A 17,788-nucleotide genomic window follows, 5' to 3' on the forward strand; every position below is an offset into this window, starting at 1 on the left:
AGCTGTGTGTTGTCTAAAAGCTAAATGGATGTGTTTATTGGCTGTTGGGCTCTGCGTTCTTTGTCTCTCCCTCTAACCCCCCCCCCTCTCTATCTCTATGTGTGTGTGTGTGGTCTTGCAGCTCTGCCACATACAGCTCCATTCTCATTATGATCATTAAATCCCAAAGATTTCCCATTGGCCCAAAACTATGAATAACGCCTCTCATTTTCCCCATAGACAATCTGCAAGAAGCTGGGCTCGGCATCCATGTTCCTCCAGCAATTAGATGTACCTCTATTCATTTGACAACAATGAAGAAGATGGGTACAGTGATGCATTGCTGCTAAACAAGTTGCTCAGTGACCTTAGGCTAACTCCATTAAGGTTTACAAGAGAGGCAGGACATTCTGCACAGGCTCTGAAGAGGTGAACCTCTCATCCCTGGCATGGTGCCAGGGTGCCATGACGACCAAACCCTCAGTTAGAATAGGTCGACAACACGTAGGCCTACATTATGAGGTAGCAACAGATTGGGAGTGATTCTGAGGGTAAACCCAAAGCAAGTGTTCTTGTGTGACTTCTTCAGTTGTCAATGTTTCATTTTCACATTTTCTGTTGTGTCAGGCAGTCATTGGTGGAAAAGCACATTCTAATTCTAACGTTGTCATGTTTGGGTTAGCTATTTGGGTGTGCTATTTACAGGATTCCACAGCTCCAACGTAATTTCATCATTGTAATACATGTTTGGCATTGTTTGAGGCCACTTATGAATTGTAATGAGACTACCAAGTCAAAGATGTTCACATGTTCAAACCCACATATCTGTGAAGTAACAATGCAGCCTCTCCAATGAACAAGCGTTAGGAAGGCATGTGCCTCATGAATATTTCATGCTCTTGAACTCGCATTGTTTCTGATACGACCTGACACCTTACAGCAATGTTGATGGGACTCAACAATAAGTCTGGTATAAGCTCTGTATATGGAGAGCTCTTTAAACGGTAGCCAAAATAACCATGCACTTTAGATTGGGTTGCATGTTCTAAATTGTCTGTAGTCTCGATAGCCCCTCCGATGCATTTGTGTCTCTGGAAGATACGTTTTTGGACGGGGACTTTCTACAGTGACCAAGACGGTGACCTCAGAATTGACAGTGCCATACTCTTCACCAGCTTAATCCCAGATGACCGGCCAATGACACACCTTTTCACGTGTATGTTGGACTTGTCGTTAACCAAAACGAACTCAAGAGAGTCTGATGCCTCAGTTTGCACTTTCACCTACTCACTGATATGGTGAAGCAAAATGGCCTCCCACAATTCTCACAGTGTCAAATCACACTCAACTCATTGGACACACACTGTACACCGCTACAGCAAAGAGAACGCTACGCATTTAGCCGCACTCCCCTCCTCTTCCTCTCACGCCACCGTGGCCGTCCTCTGGGCAGTGCAGTGCCACAGTCTGGTACGGTACATGCCAGGTTGCACCGCACCCCGCGGCCACGGCAACTCTGGACCCTCGGGCACAGATGGGGCCAGCGGGTCCACTCTCCCAGGCCCTGGTGTTGGGTCGTATAATCTGGTGAGAACGGATGCCATCCAGGGAGGATAAGGGCTTTATTGTCTCGTCGTTGTCCACCCCCCCCCCCTCCTCCCTTTGTTAAGGATTGTTTCTTCATTTCTAGGTCACCGCCTGTGATTGAACGCTTGGATGCTTAAATGAGAGGGGGGGAGGTTTAGACGCTGAGAATGTTTCCCCTAGACCCCCTCTCCCCCCTTTTACCCCTAAGTGAACGTGGTAAGCTAGCAGAGGGGGCTGCCTGGGTGCCAGTAGACATTACAATAAGCAACCCCCTCAACTCACCCCCTCACCTCTCCTTCAAACTGGAATGGGAACACAAATGACATGGCTATAGGGCTGCCAAATGATTGCTTTCACTTTCCCCCTTTTTTCATTCTTTCTCTCAGCGCAATCAAAAAAATAACAAAAAAGCCTTGTTGATGTTTGCTCGACGTTTTTTCTCTCAAAGGCTCATTCATGGAACGGTCGGGTCTTTGGTTCTCTCATCGCCCTCTCCTCCACCTTCTTCTTCTCTTCCATTCACTTCTACTCTCTTACAGCCTCTTCTCTCCTTCACCTCCTCTCTTCAAATCCCTTTTCTCTTCTCCTTATTTGCTTCCAAAACCACTCTCAACATCATTATCTCTGTCCTTTGACCTTGATATCCTGTGGTAGTGGGGTTAAGCACATATTAGTGACATGGTTTAACAGTCTATGGCTGGTTTCTTAACCATCCCTGAAGCTAATAGCTGCCTTTGTGAAAATAAAGCATTATTTTACATGGCAGGAACGGAGGCTCTACTCCGGATTAAAAACAATGGTTCAACAGTAATCTGTGACAAATGCCTTCAAATGACAGCAATCCATACTACAGTAAAGAAACTTGCACTGTTAAACCAATCCAGTACCTTAGTCCACGTAGCTTCAGTCTAGGCACTAACAGCATGAATGTCTTCTCTAGCGTAAATGTTTTCTCTCTGTTTTTGGGGACTTTTTCAGATATCCCCATTGGATACTCTGGTATGCGGTAAAATTGTCAGATGCTCTTGAATAATGTTTCCTATTTTTGTTCTCAAACATCACTGTTTATATTGACAATACAAACTTTTAAAGGCACAAACTAGACAAAATACTTCCAGTATTTTATCTTTATGGTAGGCTTGGTCACTTACTCATAGTTATTAATAATACTTCGTCTTAATTCATTATTGGCAGTGCCCTCATTATACATGTCATTGCTGTTAAAGTTATCGTGGTGAATAATGTTTTGATTAGTTAGAAAGTGAAATTAATTGAGGAGAAATAATAAGTCTTGTTGTTGATTAGGCACTGATACCAGCGGTTTTGAGTTCACTAGCTGGTTGGTTTCTTTCCAAAGAGCAGTGGGAAAAGGAGTCAGTAAAGCCCTCAATTCCCTCTGCGAGCACACAGCACTTACTGGACAATCAATCAGTCACACCTATTACACACCTGTTACTGCACCAAAGGAAAGGCTGTTACAGTGTCAACCAACATGTTTTTTTTTCCCTTCCCTTACTTTACTTAAGGTCCAGAATGTGTACTAATTAAGTACTAATAGTAATATTACAGTAGAAAGTAATATTGTTGCATTGTCTGACTTTAATATACTCAACCAAGCATGATGGGAGGCCACACTAAGTTGGCCACTACTGCGCACCCAAGGACTTCTCTTCCTACAATCCCCTGTGGTATGTTGCTCACAGGTTGAGACGAAAATCCAAAGGGAAAAGACTGGGGAGAAAATGGAGTTCTTCTGACCGCACACCTTCAAAGCTCATCAGTTCACATTGGTGCTAAGGTCTATTATAAGCAGCTTCCCCCAAGGCCACAATAAAGGATGTGAGTCATGGAGAGCGAGAGCCACTTTGCCCAACACTTGCCTCAAAGATAACAATCATTAACTCGTATGTGGGCCAGGCTTCATGACTTCCTTTCCATCCTACCTAACCCCCGCCCCTCTGGGGTTTACAGATGAGGGGACAGGAGACTGAAATCAATGGAAGACTCAGTTCTATAAACTTATCAAATGTTTTCCAGATGAGTACTATTCTCATGAAAAACCTTCAGATTTTGAAAGAAAGGGCATGTTGAAGCAAAACTCTTGAACCATCTCGCCGTTGCTGTTCTGCCCACCCCCTCCAGTCGGACTCAGTTCTTAAGGGCTGAGGAAGGGTGAGACGACACAGAACGGTGGTTATAAGCTTTACCTTGTGTCATTCGGTATAAGTGCTGGCACCAGCATAAGAGCTAAATTGGAGGGAAGAGGGAAATTGTTAGATTGCAGGGAAAGAAGGAAAGATAATGTGAGGGGGAGATTTCCATTTTTTGGGATGCTAAATTAATGCAAAGACAGCTGTCACCACAGCCTGACAGGATACCAACGCAGAACCGGCCTGATCCTTATTTAATCATTCCATTATTGTCATGTTGTACATGTAAAAACCATCACAGTGGTCATACTTAACTAGACCTCGGTTGTGTATAGAGCAAGAATTGTATCATGTATCGGTGTGTTTCGTCCAATCTCGTTGCGTTAGCAGATTCAGACCTTCTGTCTTTGACACAGCTGGCAAGCAGACAGGCATGCATCTCTTTTAAAACCCAGGGCCACCTTAGGGACATTTGAAAACTCAACGATTTGGAATTAAAACACCCCTTGTACTGACTTAGACTAATTCAAGGGAGTAGGACAACTTTGTGCTGAATTTACAGAAACAACAATGAGGGCGCCTGCATCACTGTGCAAGTTAGTGGTCGAACAATCATGGGCCTGTGTTTGGCCAAGGCGAGGGCGGTCACCGCTGGTCAGTAACTCAGCGCCACAAAGAGGGGCAGCCATGGGCGTCGCAGATCCATTGAGAGTGGACACACAGCTCAGTGGTTTGTGATCTGTCAAGGGGTAAAAAAAAACAAAACTGTCCATTTTATACTCATTCAAACTTGACGAGTGCATGGGCATGTGTCATATACAGTGTATACAATGCTTTGAATGATACAATTACTTGCTGATCTGCACATCTAAATGGTATCTCCTTTTAAAAAGATAACAAACCTCATAGGCCATGGTTTAATTAGATTAATAAGCCTCACTTGTGTTGAGTCTGAGGTAAATCTCATCCAATCACAATCAAGTAGCAATCAAGACCAGGAAATGCTCACTAAAACATGGAGTTTGTTGTTGATATTTGGGAGAATGTGAGAAGGATTGTATCAGAATTGATTCACATGTTACCAGTTTCAAGAACATATGTATACACCATCTCAAGTAAGGCTCCTCTTTCTTTTATCTGAAAGTCATTCCTGTCATAATGTGAATGAAACTGAATGAGACAGTTCTTCATTGTTTGATGTTTAATGCAACCAATCATAGTCCTCTCTACATTTCAAAGTATTTTTTTTCCAGTTGCTGTGATTAAAGGCACCTGACAGTTCTTTGATACAGCTCCCAGTTACTTTTAGGAAGCCATGTTTTGATACCAATGTTTTGTATTGTTGAGATCGGGAATGTATCAATTGTGTGTGTCTTGGTGTCTGTCTACCTGATAGCATAGTTGCTTTGGCATATTTGGTTTCTGGGTTGGTATATTGAAGTATTTAATGTAGAATAATATCACAAACAGTTCAGTTTTGTCAGGTGATGGTCCATTTGAGAGATTGTGTCCAGTCTTCTGACTTGCTGATTTAGTGATTTAACACTACCAAAGCAACATGGAAAATATAATTTGGATGGTAGTTGTAATGATTTCTGGCTTCAAATATAACTATGATGGATATGCACCTTCAATGTCCAGAAAGAGGCTGAGTAGAGAACCGAGTGATGAGAGTGGAGTTTGTTTTCAGAGAACAAGAAGTGATAAGAAGGATGAGGACACAATATGCAGTTTCTGGAATCGTTTATTGAAGAGACAGAGAACTTGGCACTGTGTTATAGCCAATGTGGCGTCAGATGATTAATGAAGTCATAATGTGAACCCACATCACTTGCTTCATAACCACCCACCCCCAACCTCCTAATCCTGAGCTAACTTTGTTCTATGCATGACAGATTCAAATTATTCGAGTTCGTCGACAAGGCTTATTGTTGACTGAAAAGGGAGGAAACATTCAACCCAATTACCATTCATTCTCATGTGAGAATTCACGTTGTGGTAATTGTCATAATTGTCATGCTGTTGTGGTTAATGGTACAAATAGTCTTTGTACTGTAGGCGTTGGTATTCATATAATTTATCATTAAGTAATAATCCCATGTAGGCTACAGTATAAGACCCCTGATAGGATTTTCTGCTCTATGACAATATACAAACTCTGTCTCAAACGCACACACTCACACTGCCCAAAGGCTTCTCCCTACAGTATTATGCTCTTTGGGAAAGAAATGCAACAGTCATTCTAATATATCCTCATGTAAGTTAATTAGAAAGCCATGTAGCGGCAGACAGACAGCCACTTGGCATTTTGCCATGTTGGTTTTAACAGCTTATCCCCAACCCGGGGGATCCCAGGTCATCTGTTACTGATGTGTCTGTATGGTCACTAATGGAGACCTTTACTCTAAGAGAAGGTGAAGCGTTGTGAAGTAGCTGGCTTTCAGCGTAAACAATTCCCAAAGCTAGTCTGGTCGTATAAAAGCTGATGAGCAGATATGAAATCTCATCCATTTCCATGGCAACCTGCCATTAATTGTTCTATAGTTTAAGGCATTGGTGTCCGGACCACAGTGAAAGGCATTTCTGCTCATAAATTCCAAAATATCTTTGTTGTCAAAGCTTTCTTTACACTTTGTCAATTTTGAGGAATAATTTTCTTGAAAATAAATAAATAGCCCTGTAACATTCCTTCATCTTGCTTTTTAGTTCAAACCTCAGCAAACACTGCATTGATTCAATAATCTGATCCTTGCCACCAATGAACAAAGATCTGCACATTTGAAATATGACCATGTTTAAAACCAGCATCTGAAGGGTCTCCCTCAGTGGTTCAGCATGTTCAGGGCCTCCAGGAGCCTGCTCCACCTGATGTTTTATCTGCTTCACTAGTCCAGCTGGTGCCTCCACTTCAATCGAAAATTGAAGGGAAGAATTCTCGGGGGAGAAGGTGCACATGAGCACAATGCTTCACTGCCCCCATCCCCTACACCCTCCTCACCGTGAGGGGGCCACAGTCAAGGAGGATGCTCTTAAACATCTGGTGAGACACCAGGGAACCGGAGCTGTCTCTGAAACTGACCTGCTCCATTGGCTTCATCGTCCAACTGAGGCCGTGATTCACTTTAAACCCTTGTTATCTTCGGATCATTCTGACCCATCAGTCATTGTGACCCACCGTCATATTGCGACAATTTTACCGCATACAAAAACAAAGTGAAGCATTTTCTTTTGACCGTCGGGCTGTCTCAGACCCCCCAAATTGCGAAGGTTAAAATAATTATTTTCATTTGTTTTTGTATTGGGTAAAATCGTTATGAACCTTTGGGTCATGTGACCCGAAGGCAGCACAAGGGTCAAGAAAAAGCTAGCAAAGATCCTCACACTCAAAGTTATGTATTTTTGTGTAAATACATCCAGACCATTAAGTCAGGTGGAAGTGGAGTACCATCATGACGAATATAACCCAGGGTGGAAACTAGCGACCCTAAGGAAATGACAATTAAAATCAAATAAATTCTATTTTGGGGGGAAAACAGCAAAGCCCTTTGGCGAAATTTGAGGACGTTCATTGGTTGGACTTCACACTGTGTGATTACACACCTCACAATCAAACCCTCACACACTCAAACAACAACCGGCTTTAAGTCACCCATGTTGGGCTGCATGGACAGCACTGCACTGAGTGTTGTTGATGGAAGTGTCATCTCCTTCCATATGGCCCCTTGATTATATTAGCTGGACAGTGTTCTCTTGAGCACCTGAAACATGGGGTGACCTTGTGAAAATAAAATTACCCATGTTCCCTTGCAGCTGGAATGAATGAAGAATCAGTAAGGCCCACAGGCCGGACCCCAACAACAGTGTCTTTATGTGACATGATGGGTCTCCTCTGTGTTCCTGTAGGTGACTTCGATTTTTTGCCGTTTGAGTTCCCGTTCCTTTATGAAACTGTTGTGCTCTTCACAAAGACATGGAACATCAGTTCCATTGGAGACCTATGAGAGGATTACTGGCTGAGAGTGACTCACACTGAAAGTAGGTCAATAGTCAATGTTTCAATGACAAATATTTTCATGCAGTTCAGTATAACTTAACTCTTTTTTTTTCAGTCACGATCAGACCAGCTCAACTCAGTTTGTTAGACCTTACACAAATACACCTGCTCAGTTTGGAAGTTGAGTCAATAATAGGCCATGTTTATGTTCAGTTGTGTGCTGCTTTGACTGTGTGTTATATAGGAACAGTTGGAAGCGCTGAAGGGAGACATCTTGATTCAACACAAATGGCTCAAGTAAGCAGTAACCTGGAGCTGGTATTAAGCAAGTAAATCTCTTATCTCTGCTTACCCTTATCTTTGCTATTAGAAGTTTAACAAACCATGGAACAAGAACCATACACTTATGGATTCTTTTGTGTCAAGCTCTCTATACCAGATACAAAATGGTCCCAACTTGATGTATATGCTGCGTGTTATTGTAGTCTCAGATATCCTTATTTGATATGATACTTCCTTAGAGTGAACCGGCTGTTGAAATTGAGGTTGTGAGGAATAGGAAATGACAAGGGCCCATCTGATACTTTCAAGTGTGCGAGTCAGTCACAGTATGCATTGTATGCAGGCGCTATACGGCCTCCGAGACTCCCCAACAGATGGGTGGAGAGGAAAGTGAGGGGTTCAGGAAGTATGTTATTAGGTCAGCTAACCTCCCTTCTGCCCACCACTCCCATCATATCCCTGGGGATCTGATTCCAGAGGCTGACAAACCTCCCTAACCCCCACCTCCCCCTCGCCCAAACCCCTTCCCTCCAAATTCTTCCTTATGACGCAGATGTACACACATGTAGATTTTTTCCCACTCCAGTGTTGCATGTATTTTCTCCATTTCAGTTTGACTATGCTTTATCGTAGTATCAATTTTAATGAAACATCTAGTTTTGCCTTGAATTGTGTGATGCCAAAATGGCCATTTTTATTTTGTAAATCAAGAATTCTGTCCGCAACAGATAATTAGATCCTTTTGTAAATCCTTGGTCCTCTTTTAAAGCTAGCTTTCTTCAGATGACTTGGAATGGATTATAGTTGCCATTATTCCGTTAAGGTACTCAATATTAAGATTAGCTCTGATGTTTTTAAGCACGGAAGTTTAAAGAGAAGAGAGGGTTCTCTGCTTGGAATGAAGATCATTTGTGATTTCTTTCTTCCTGCTCTAGGGATCCCGTTCTGATTTTTTTGTCTACTTGTTCGATCTTTAGGACCTGCTCCAAGATTCTCACAATGCATCATTCCTTTCATCGTCCTTTTATATATCACTGTTTAAAATATATCCTGCCTTTATTTGAGATCCGTGGTCTCAGTGCTCAGGGTTGAGTCAGTGCCTCAGACTGTCTGTGACCAAGGAGAAGACTAAATCAAAGTGAAGCTTTGTGCTGCAGGGAGGAAAAAAAAAAACATTCTGTCCTCTTAAGATCTTTCACATCAAGGATGGCGCAGCCTTGAAGATACTCACACTAAAGTATGAAGCGTGCCTCCATATTCAACCACTGGAGAAGGAGAATTCAGGGATACTCTCTCTCTCTCTCTCTCTCTCTCTCTCTCTCTCTCTCTCTCTCTCTCTCTCTCTCTCTCTCTCTCTCTCTCTCTCTCTCTCTCTCTCTCTCTCTCTCTCTCTCTCTCTCTCTCTCTCTCTCTCTCTCTCTCTCTCTCTCTCTCTCTCTCTCTCTCTCTCTCTCTCTCTCTCTCTCTCTCTCTCTCTCTCTCTCTCTCTCACATACACACACAAACGCATACTTGAGGCACATCTGTCCCTACAGATCCACGCTACAGTTACTTCACAACATCAACAAATCACCAACATTTGAAGCGATCGAATACATTTTGCTTTTGTCCAACTCTTCAGAGACAAAATGGATCAATCAGTTGAATTATTTAGCTTTTAGACTTCAAGATACACTATATTACTGTATTCACTCAGCTATCAACATCATTGATTTCAGATGCACAAAACAAGGGCCAAAAAGTCATGAAGAGAGTTTGGTGTAGAATAACTTCACTGGCCTGCAGAGTCCTGACCTCAACCTGATAGAACACCTTTGGGATGAATTAGAGCGGACACTGCAAGCCAGGCCTTTTCGTCCAACATCTGTCTGACCTCACAAATGCACTTCTGGAAGAATGGTCAACAATTCCCATAAACACAGTCCTAAACCTTGTGGAAAGCCTTCCTAGAAGAGTTGAAGCTGTTACAGCTGCAAAGGGTGAGCTGACATCATATTAAATCCTATGGTTTAAGAATGGGATGTCACTCACGTTCATATGCGTGTGAAGGCAGATGAGGGAATACTTTTGACATAATATAGTGTATTTCGATCTGTATGCCGTATATACAAGCGCAAGGGTGTTTCTGCAGTACAGTGGCTTGACAGTGTGGTTCTTCAGCTTGTTTGAGTGTCTCTCTTTAATATGCCAGGCCACTCTGGAGAGGTGGGTGTCACTCCAGTTACTGGTGTTAGCCTGACATTCCAGTGCCATTTCACACAAGACCTATTCTAAATGAGGTCTTAAAAATTATCTCTAAAACAGAATGGGTGTCCAGACAAGAAAAGTTTAACATTTAAAGAGTGACGTGTTGATGGAAATAACATTTCTGAACAAACCTAGAACTTGACAAATTAACGACCGTAATTTGAAATATGGTGCGTTCAACAATACCTAAATTACACAACATGTACATAATCTCTTTTATTAAAATATAGTTGTATCTGAAGTCAATATTACAGTGCAAAGATCAAAGGGGTTAGAACAATAAGTAATTAGAAATGTAAGTCCCAGTTTAATAGCAGTACATGTTCAAGTGTCCTGGTAGGGTTAACCCTAACCCTGATCAATATAATAATACAATTGTTTAGTCTACAAGAAGTTCAATGTCATTCAATGCTTCATGCAGATGCATGCATGAAGAATGCTAACATCAGCCTTACTAGGGACACCGAGTGCTGTCTGCATGTTTGAATGTGTTTTCACTGAGTCATTGTTGGATGGTTTGTGCAGACTATCTATCTGGCTACAGATGTCTTTTGTATTCCTCTCCAGAGTCAGGGTCCCTTGCGTCACTCTGTGGTTGAAAAGACAACCTCCCCTTGAGAGGAGTGTACTGTAACCCCACTCAAATCACAGGCAGTCAGCCCCCATCATGTCAGTCTTCCAGTTTCCCACAGTTCACTTCTCAGTGTGTCGTTTATGTTTATTTAGCAGAGTATTTGCATTTTTTATGAATTGTCAGATAAATTACCAGAACATCAAAGATTCTGAGAAACAAAAATATTTGTGGGTTTGATATGAATTCACTCTAAAGTTACATCCGCATTGGTTTGACAACACTGATTAACTCTACACACCACAGTGAAAATCTGTCTGAATATGTCATTTGGTGACTACAGTAAATATGGCCCAAAATACATGTTTGCTGTTGCAGTTGTGTATTGAAATATCACTAAGAGCTAAAATATTACTTATTTAAAGTGTGGCATATTAAAGGTTTATATGTGCACTGCATTGCTATTCAAGTGAGGCACGAGTGATTCTCCATTGAGTAAAATGGTTCAGAGCGATGGAGTGCTGGTCCCATCTACAGGTGAAATGTGTGTACTGCATTGCAATTCCACCTTTTTAAAGTCGACACATTTTTTGTCTCCCTCTACCTATGGGTGCACTTATATATTATATTTGTTCGCCATGTTGAGAGGCTGTTATCTCAGACAGACTGAATATTACCACACTGTCATTTATGTGATACAGTAAATGCCAGCAGTACCTTTTGTGTTGTAGATTTGCAATACCCATACAAGCCAGATAAATATATTCTGAGGATATTGACTGTGTTTTATAATATTCAATTTGAGAATAAATGTTTGTTGTCTCCCAGCATGACATCTCTGTGTACCGCATTTTGGTCATATGAGCCTACAACAAAACTAGAAATGACAAGCTTCCCAAACACAATTGACAATATAGTACAGTGCGCTGCAAATCAAATGTAAAATTTGTTTGTCGGAAATATATTTTTATATTGCTGCAAAACACATGGATAACCCAATCATGGCTAGTAAGAGAATATTTGAGAGGTGGGAGTTGTTACTGTGGTTCGGCTGTGTGTTCTTAAACATCGGGATTGTATTCAAGGTAACTGGGAACTGGCAAGGTTCCTCAGAGTAGCACAAACAGTCAAATTTCTCAGCAAACCAGTCAACGTCCACCTGGGACATTTCACCCTTCACAGCCAGTTCACCGTTCTTGTACCTCTTGATCTGGTAGCGCTGCGGGTCAAGATGGAGGTAATCATCTCTGTCCCAAATCTTCCTCACACAACGGCCCTTGGCCTGGCATAAAGCCTCACTGCACAGTCGGGTTGCCATGGAGATGTTGAGGATGTAGGGGTTCATGGTCGTATCCAGGTGTTGCCTGGCGTTTAGGCAGGAGTCCTTTGGGAAAATAGGATCACAGATTCATTTATTAATGATGTCATTTTATCTTCTATTGAATCATCTTTTTTTATCCATCCAGAGATTGTGTGTGTGTGTGTACGTGTCACACTGCAGGCAAGTAAGAGCTACCTCTGAGTCTGTGACGTTCATGTCTCCCCAGGAGACGACCCCGGCAGCTCCGAGGGCTGCCGCCTCCCCAACCGTGTTCACCAGGTCGTACTGGAAACCAAAATGTTACTGGACAAAGTGCTACCACACCTGAAGGTAAGATTACACGGCGCGACGCCTCTCTGCCTGTCTTTTGTTTTCATTGATGGCGAAAACGTATGTCAGGCCAGTTGAGAACTGGAAATGTGTATTAACCAACCTCAGACATGTAGTCATGGATACTGTCCTTGTAGACTGGACGGATGTAGGCATAGACTGGGATGGAGTAGTTTTGGTTGGGCAGCATGGACACCCTCATTGCTTCCTGGATGCGGTGGCGAACATACAGACGTGCTTGGTAGGAATCTCTGAGGATCAGCTCAAGATAGATGGAGGGAAAGAGAGCGGTGGACTCTTTCCAAAGCCACATCAGTTTGTCGTTCCTTTCCTTCTCAATATCGGGACAACTTCCGGAATAATGTTCCATATCTTGGTTGTAGTCATAGTTGTAGCAGTCCGGGTACAGATAGTACCCCCAAAGCCTGTTAGGCCTGAGTCTGATCCCCAGACGGAGAGATCGGATGAAGTAACTCTTCGCTGCTTTCTCAAACACTATTTTGGCTCTGTCTTCCGCTTCATCATCAGAAAACATTGGATTCTTTTTTTTGACGACCTCGATTGACATTTGCCGATAGATGTCCTTGCTCCCCCAGTTGCGGATCCATTGAGGCCGCCATTCCTCAAAGTCCAGAATGGCAAGGCCCGGTTGTTCTTTAGGGATGTAATATTCAATGTCATCTTCAGCTAGCTCGCGGTGTTCCTGGAAATCGATGAGTTGGGGAAGTCCTTCGTCATACATTTCTCCGGTGTCTTCGTCCACGTAGGGGAAGATGCCAAAACGGTCAGTGTAGAATATGGAGATACTTTGGTTGGTTGCAGTCTTCAAAGTGCTACTCACTAACTGGAAGTAGGACAAGTCGAGACCCATGCTAAATCTGGTCTCGCAAAGTTCTGTTGGGGCGTTCCACATGAATAGAAAGGGATAGTCGGAAACCACAGGTGTGTCTGTTTTAGGAAGGGCCTTGGTGGTGTGCAGTACAGTTGTTAGGAGGAGTACGTTTAGGAAGCTAAGTCCACCTACTGTAACACCGGTCAGATTCATTTTAGCACGGTGCTTTGTTCCTTGAGGAAAGCAAAGAAAAGTTTAATCAATAATAGTATTGATTGAATATTTTAAGATAATCCCCCATCAAGTCTAGATGGTGATAATAACTTAACGGCAACACAAGCTAGGGAGATCTGACTTAATTAGCCAGACTGATAGCATTTTGGTCTCTTTTTGAAAAAGCATTCTTTGTTTTTGTTTTGATATGATTTTGACAAATGTAAATACTGCATGCATTGTGACATCATCATCAGCCAACAACACCATCTCATATTATCAATCACCACCAAGATTGATAAAATAAGACTAATACAGTTATAGAGTACTTAGCTTTTTTGTTTGCAGCCAAAACGGGTGCATGGAAATATAGCAGCAATCACAACACATCATGTACAATCTAGACATAACCACGTTATCATTAAAAAAAGGATAGAATTGTTGCACCAACTGGATTTGCAGATTTCCTCCCAAATTCCTCTGTCCACACGACAAGTTCTGTTAATCCTGTCCTTCGAGATCGTTAACTCTTCACCATAACCCTCCCTCTGGACTTCCTCCTGTCTGACAGTTGAAATAGCATGTCCCTTAAATAAGATCTGCAATAGCTCGGAGCCAAGCTCAAGTTCTGGATCACAAACACCTGTGGAAACTTGTCTTGATCGGCATAAATCACCCTGCGTACTTTCATTGGGATTTCAACAGGTTTTAAATGTACGGGGGAGGTGAGGAAAGAGGACACTCATGACAATGTACTTTAGGTGGTGCCTATTATTAAGAACTTGGGTGACTATTACATACAAGGAATGTTCTCTCACCTCAATCAGCTTTGCCTGTATACATTTCTTCAAATGTTTTCCTTCTGACCAATGTGATTATGTACAAATATGCTGAGAGTGAGGTGTATCTGTATAAATTCTTAGTAGTACCCATTAAATAACACTGATGTGGATTTTTATTTTGCACAAAAATAATGTTTGCTTGTTAATCAAACTGATTTGATTCATGATATACGTATAAATAATCATTTCAAATATTCAAGTCCTGGATTCCAGAAAAATCATGCATAATCGTATTGTGAATCACATGGAATTATACTCAGATTTTAGCTATACATACATTCTCACACCACATGGACATGTCTTGACTCTACAAATCAATTGCTGTGGTAATGTCGTGTGCATACTGTACAGTATGCTAAACCTGAATGGCTATAGGCTTGCTTGGATAAGATAGTCTGTCTGAGCAGGTGTGACCAGTGTAGCATTGACAGGTGAATTTATCGGCCAAGAGATTGAGGTCTGCAGAGGAGGGCAAGCCAACAACCATGTACTTCTCTTCCAACTTCAGGATATGGAAGTTGTCAGGGTTTAAGTGAAGGTAGTCTGTGGAATCGTAGTTCTTTCTGACACAGCGGCCATTGCCCTGGCACAGGACATCACTGCAGAGCTTGGCGGCGGCAGTCACGTTAGCGATGTAGGGGTTCAGGGTGCTTGTCAAGTATGTAGAAAGAGCTTCACATTCTGCCTGGAATGAGAACAGATAAGACAAACCGTCAGTGGGGCAGAAGGGGGGGAAGTCGACAGGGAAACAATGGAATAGTTAGGGCCATCTTTCCACATACTTATTTGCTCGACTTGGCAGTGATGTTATGTATTAGAAAAGTAAGAATCCCTGTATAAGGATTAGTGTATACCTAACACTAAGTGTATCCTTTACAGTGGAACAGTGGAGGGAAATTGCTATGATGGGTGTACACACAGTAGCCACAAATAGATGCAGCATGCGTCAACGGTGAAATGACCAGCATAAAAATAATCATTGTGACACTGTATCCTCATGCATCTGTGGGTGTTGCAGTCTTTACTGGAACCCTGTCTACTGTAACGTGAACGTAATTCCAGAGAATGTGCTAAATATAACTTGAGGACCTCAACATGAGAATTGTGTTCTATATGGAAGCAAAAGAGAGACAGATTGAAAAACTCTGATGAAAGGTTAATTGAGTGTATTTTATGTTAGAGATTACCTTGCCATTGTAGTCTGCACTGGCACCCCACATCACTATTCCTGAGGCTCCAAGGGCTGCACTTTCTCCTACACTTCTGACCAAGTCCTCCTGAGAGATAGAAATGGGAGTGGTTTTGCTTATAGAGTTAACGTCATGCAGAGGTTCAATGTGCTGAATGAGAGCAAACGGAATGATTGAATCTACTGAGACAATCGTAGTACTGCATGATGATTCTGAACAGTGTTTCGAAGCAGTCGTGTATCAGTATTAAATATACCCTCTAATTACCACCAACAAACATTTTATTCAGTTGCAAATATAATTCCCGCTTATGAATCACACAGTGGCTAGTTCTGTAACCGTCGAATTGAATTGATCTGAAGTGAGCCTTCACCTGACTGAGGAACTGTTTGTTCTGGTCGCGGTAGAGCGGGCGTGAGTACACATAGATGGGCACAGTGTACGGGCGCTGGGGCAGGGCCGCCACCCTCACCGCCTCCTGAATGCGATTCCGCACAAAGTATGCCGCGTTGGGGCTGTCGCTCAGCGACAAGGGCAGGTAGATGGAAGGGTAGAGGGCTGTGCTGGATTCCCACAACCACAGCAGTTGATCGTTGAGTTTCTGGGTGTTTACCGGACATGTTCCCGTGTAACCCGGCTTCTCCCAGCCGTAGTTGTAGCAGTCGGGGAACAGGTAAAAGCCCCACAGCTGGCTAGGCCGGTTATTTTTCCCAAGCATCATGGTTTCCTGCATGTAGTTCCTAGCAGCGGTTTGGAACTGCTTCTTGGCAGTTGGGATGACTTGGATTTGAGGCAAAGTGGGGTCTTTCTCTTTAGCGTAAGAGATGGAGAGCTGCCGGTAGATATCCTTGGATCCCCAGTTTCTTTCCCATTTCGGGCGCCAGTCTTCCCAGTCGATAACGGCCAGGCCAGGGATGGAGTCTGAGGGCATGAAGTGGGTGATGTCATCACTGGCCTTCATCAGGTTGGCTGTCAAGTCGCCCTTTTGAGGAATTCCACCATTGTACTCTTGTTTGGTGACTGGGTCAACGTGGGGATAGAGTCCCAACCGGTCTTTATAGAAGAGGGTGAGGAACTGACCAGGAACGGCAGCCGGAGTGGTCACTGCATGGAAGACCGAGGTGTCCAGATGGATCTCCAGCTGCTTGCACACATTGGTAGGAGCATTCCATATGACCACAAACGGGTGGCCATCCATTAGTGGAGGTTCTGTTGTAGGCAAGGTTAAGGCAGGAATAAGGCAGCCCAGAAGATAAAGGGTGAGAGTGGGGATCAGCTGCCTGGAACATCTCCTCACCTTGATGTTCTGGTCCATGTTGACTTTTCTATGGATCAAATACATGTATGGATTACATAAGAGAGAGGAAAGCTAGGGCACCATTCATTGCAGAGTTCATCGTTCGAAGGATTCTCTCAATTGCACAGAGAAACGGAAGGAAATTCTTTGAGTGTCGTAATGATAGACCTCTCCGTCTTCACATTGGAAAAAAATGCTGCGGAATAAATATGTTCCCAAAGCTGTTGATGGAAACTTCACACTTTACAAAGAAACACCACTGAAAGACTGACTGGTTGGTTCTTACCTGTGCAAAATGTCGTAGGAGTTCATTTCCATGCTATTTGTATGGCTTTATAAGGACCTGGCTACAGCAGTCTTTACATAAAAGTAATACTTTTATGTAATGTTGCTTCAAGAACTTCTTGAACGTGGAAATGTTTGTCATGCACTGTGATATCACTCAAGTGTTTTTGCCCTTGTGGTATCATAAATGTCTGGTACTGGGCAGTTTAAATACCCTTGTTAGATAGAGAGTAAGGGCAGAACAAGGACGATTAAGGCTCATTTGGTTCTGTTTTGTCAGGCTGCCAACATAAAGTCCTTCCGTGTAGTGGTCTGTGGTACCTGAAAATTGCAGGTATAGCGATAGATCATACCTGTAATTGTAGAGCTATTTAACAAAGTCTGGTCTGTTTGAATTTTTGACATGTGTTATGGGACCTTGGAGCTAAACCTGTTATTATGTGCATACATGTCCGGGAAGAAAGGAGAACACTGAAATACTTTTCGTTTAACGCTACGCTAGGTATCTTATTGTCTGAGATGTGATTTAATGTTTGACATGCAGGTGAAAGGTAGAACATTTTTTAAGTTAAAAAATGTGCATGAACAAGCATTATTGACAGAGCCTTATGCAAAAAGTACTTCTAGACACCTAGCATTTACAGTTTATTTAATTCACTTTCTCAGAT

At 42.6% G+C, this 17,788-nt stretch overlaps 2 protein-coding genes across 2 annotated transcripts; both read right to left on the reverse strand.

The window, feature by feature from the left end:
- Positions 1-10,480: 10,480 nt before the first annotated feature.
- LOC146258741 (hyaluronidase-5-like) lies at positions 10,481-13,721 on the reverse strand. The gene is made up of 3 exons (XM_084672261.1): positions 12,565-13,721; positions 12,327-12,416; positions 10,481-12,194 (listed from the first exon to the last, which is right to left on the reverse strand). Exons 1-3 carry the CDS (start codon positions 13,504-13,506, stop codon positions 11,778-11,780), a joined length of 1,449 nt encoding a protein of 482 aa, XP_084528387.1. The 5' UTR covers positions 13,507-13,721; the 3' UTR covers positions 10,481-11,777.
- Positions 13,722-14,555: 834 nt separating this feature from the next.
- On the reverse strand, positions 14,556-16,853 carry LOC146258742 (hyaluronidase PH-20-like). The gene is made up of 3 exons (XM_084671832.1): positions 15,912-16,853; positions 15,536-15,625; positions 14,556-15,033 (listed from the first exon to the last, which is right to left on the reverse strand). The coding sequence occupies exons 1-3, from the start codon at positions 16,851-16,853 to the stop codon at positions 14,704-14,706; spliced, it is 1,362 nt and encodes a 453-aa protein (XP_084527958.1). The 3' UTR covers positions 14,556-14,703.
- Between the last annotated feature and the right edge of the window lie 935 nt (positions 16,854-17,788).

Source organism: Hypomesus nipponensis, chromosome 14 (assembly GCF_054491055.1).
Source record: "Hypomesus nipponensis isolate SF chromosome 14, ASM5449105v1, whole genome shotgun sequence".
NCBI lineage: Eukaryota > Metazoa > Chordata > Actinopteri > Osmeriformes > Osmeridae > Hypomesus > Hypomesus nipponensis.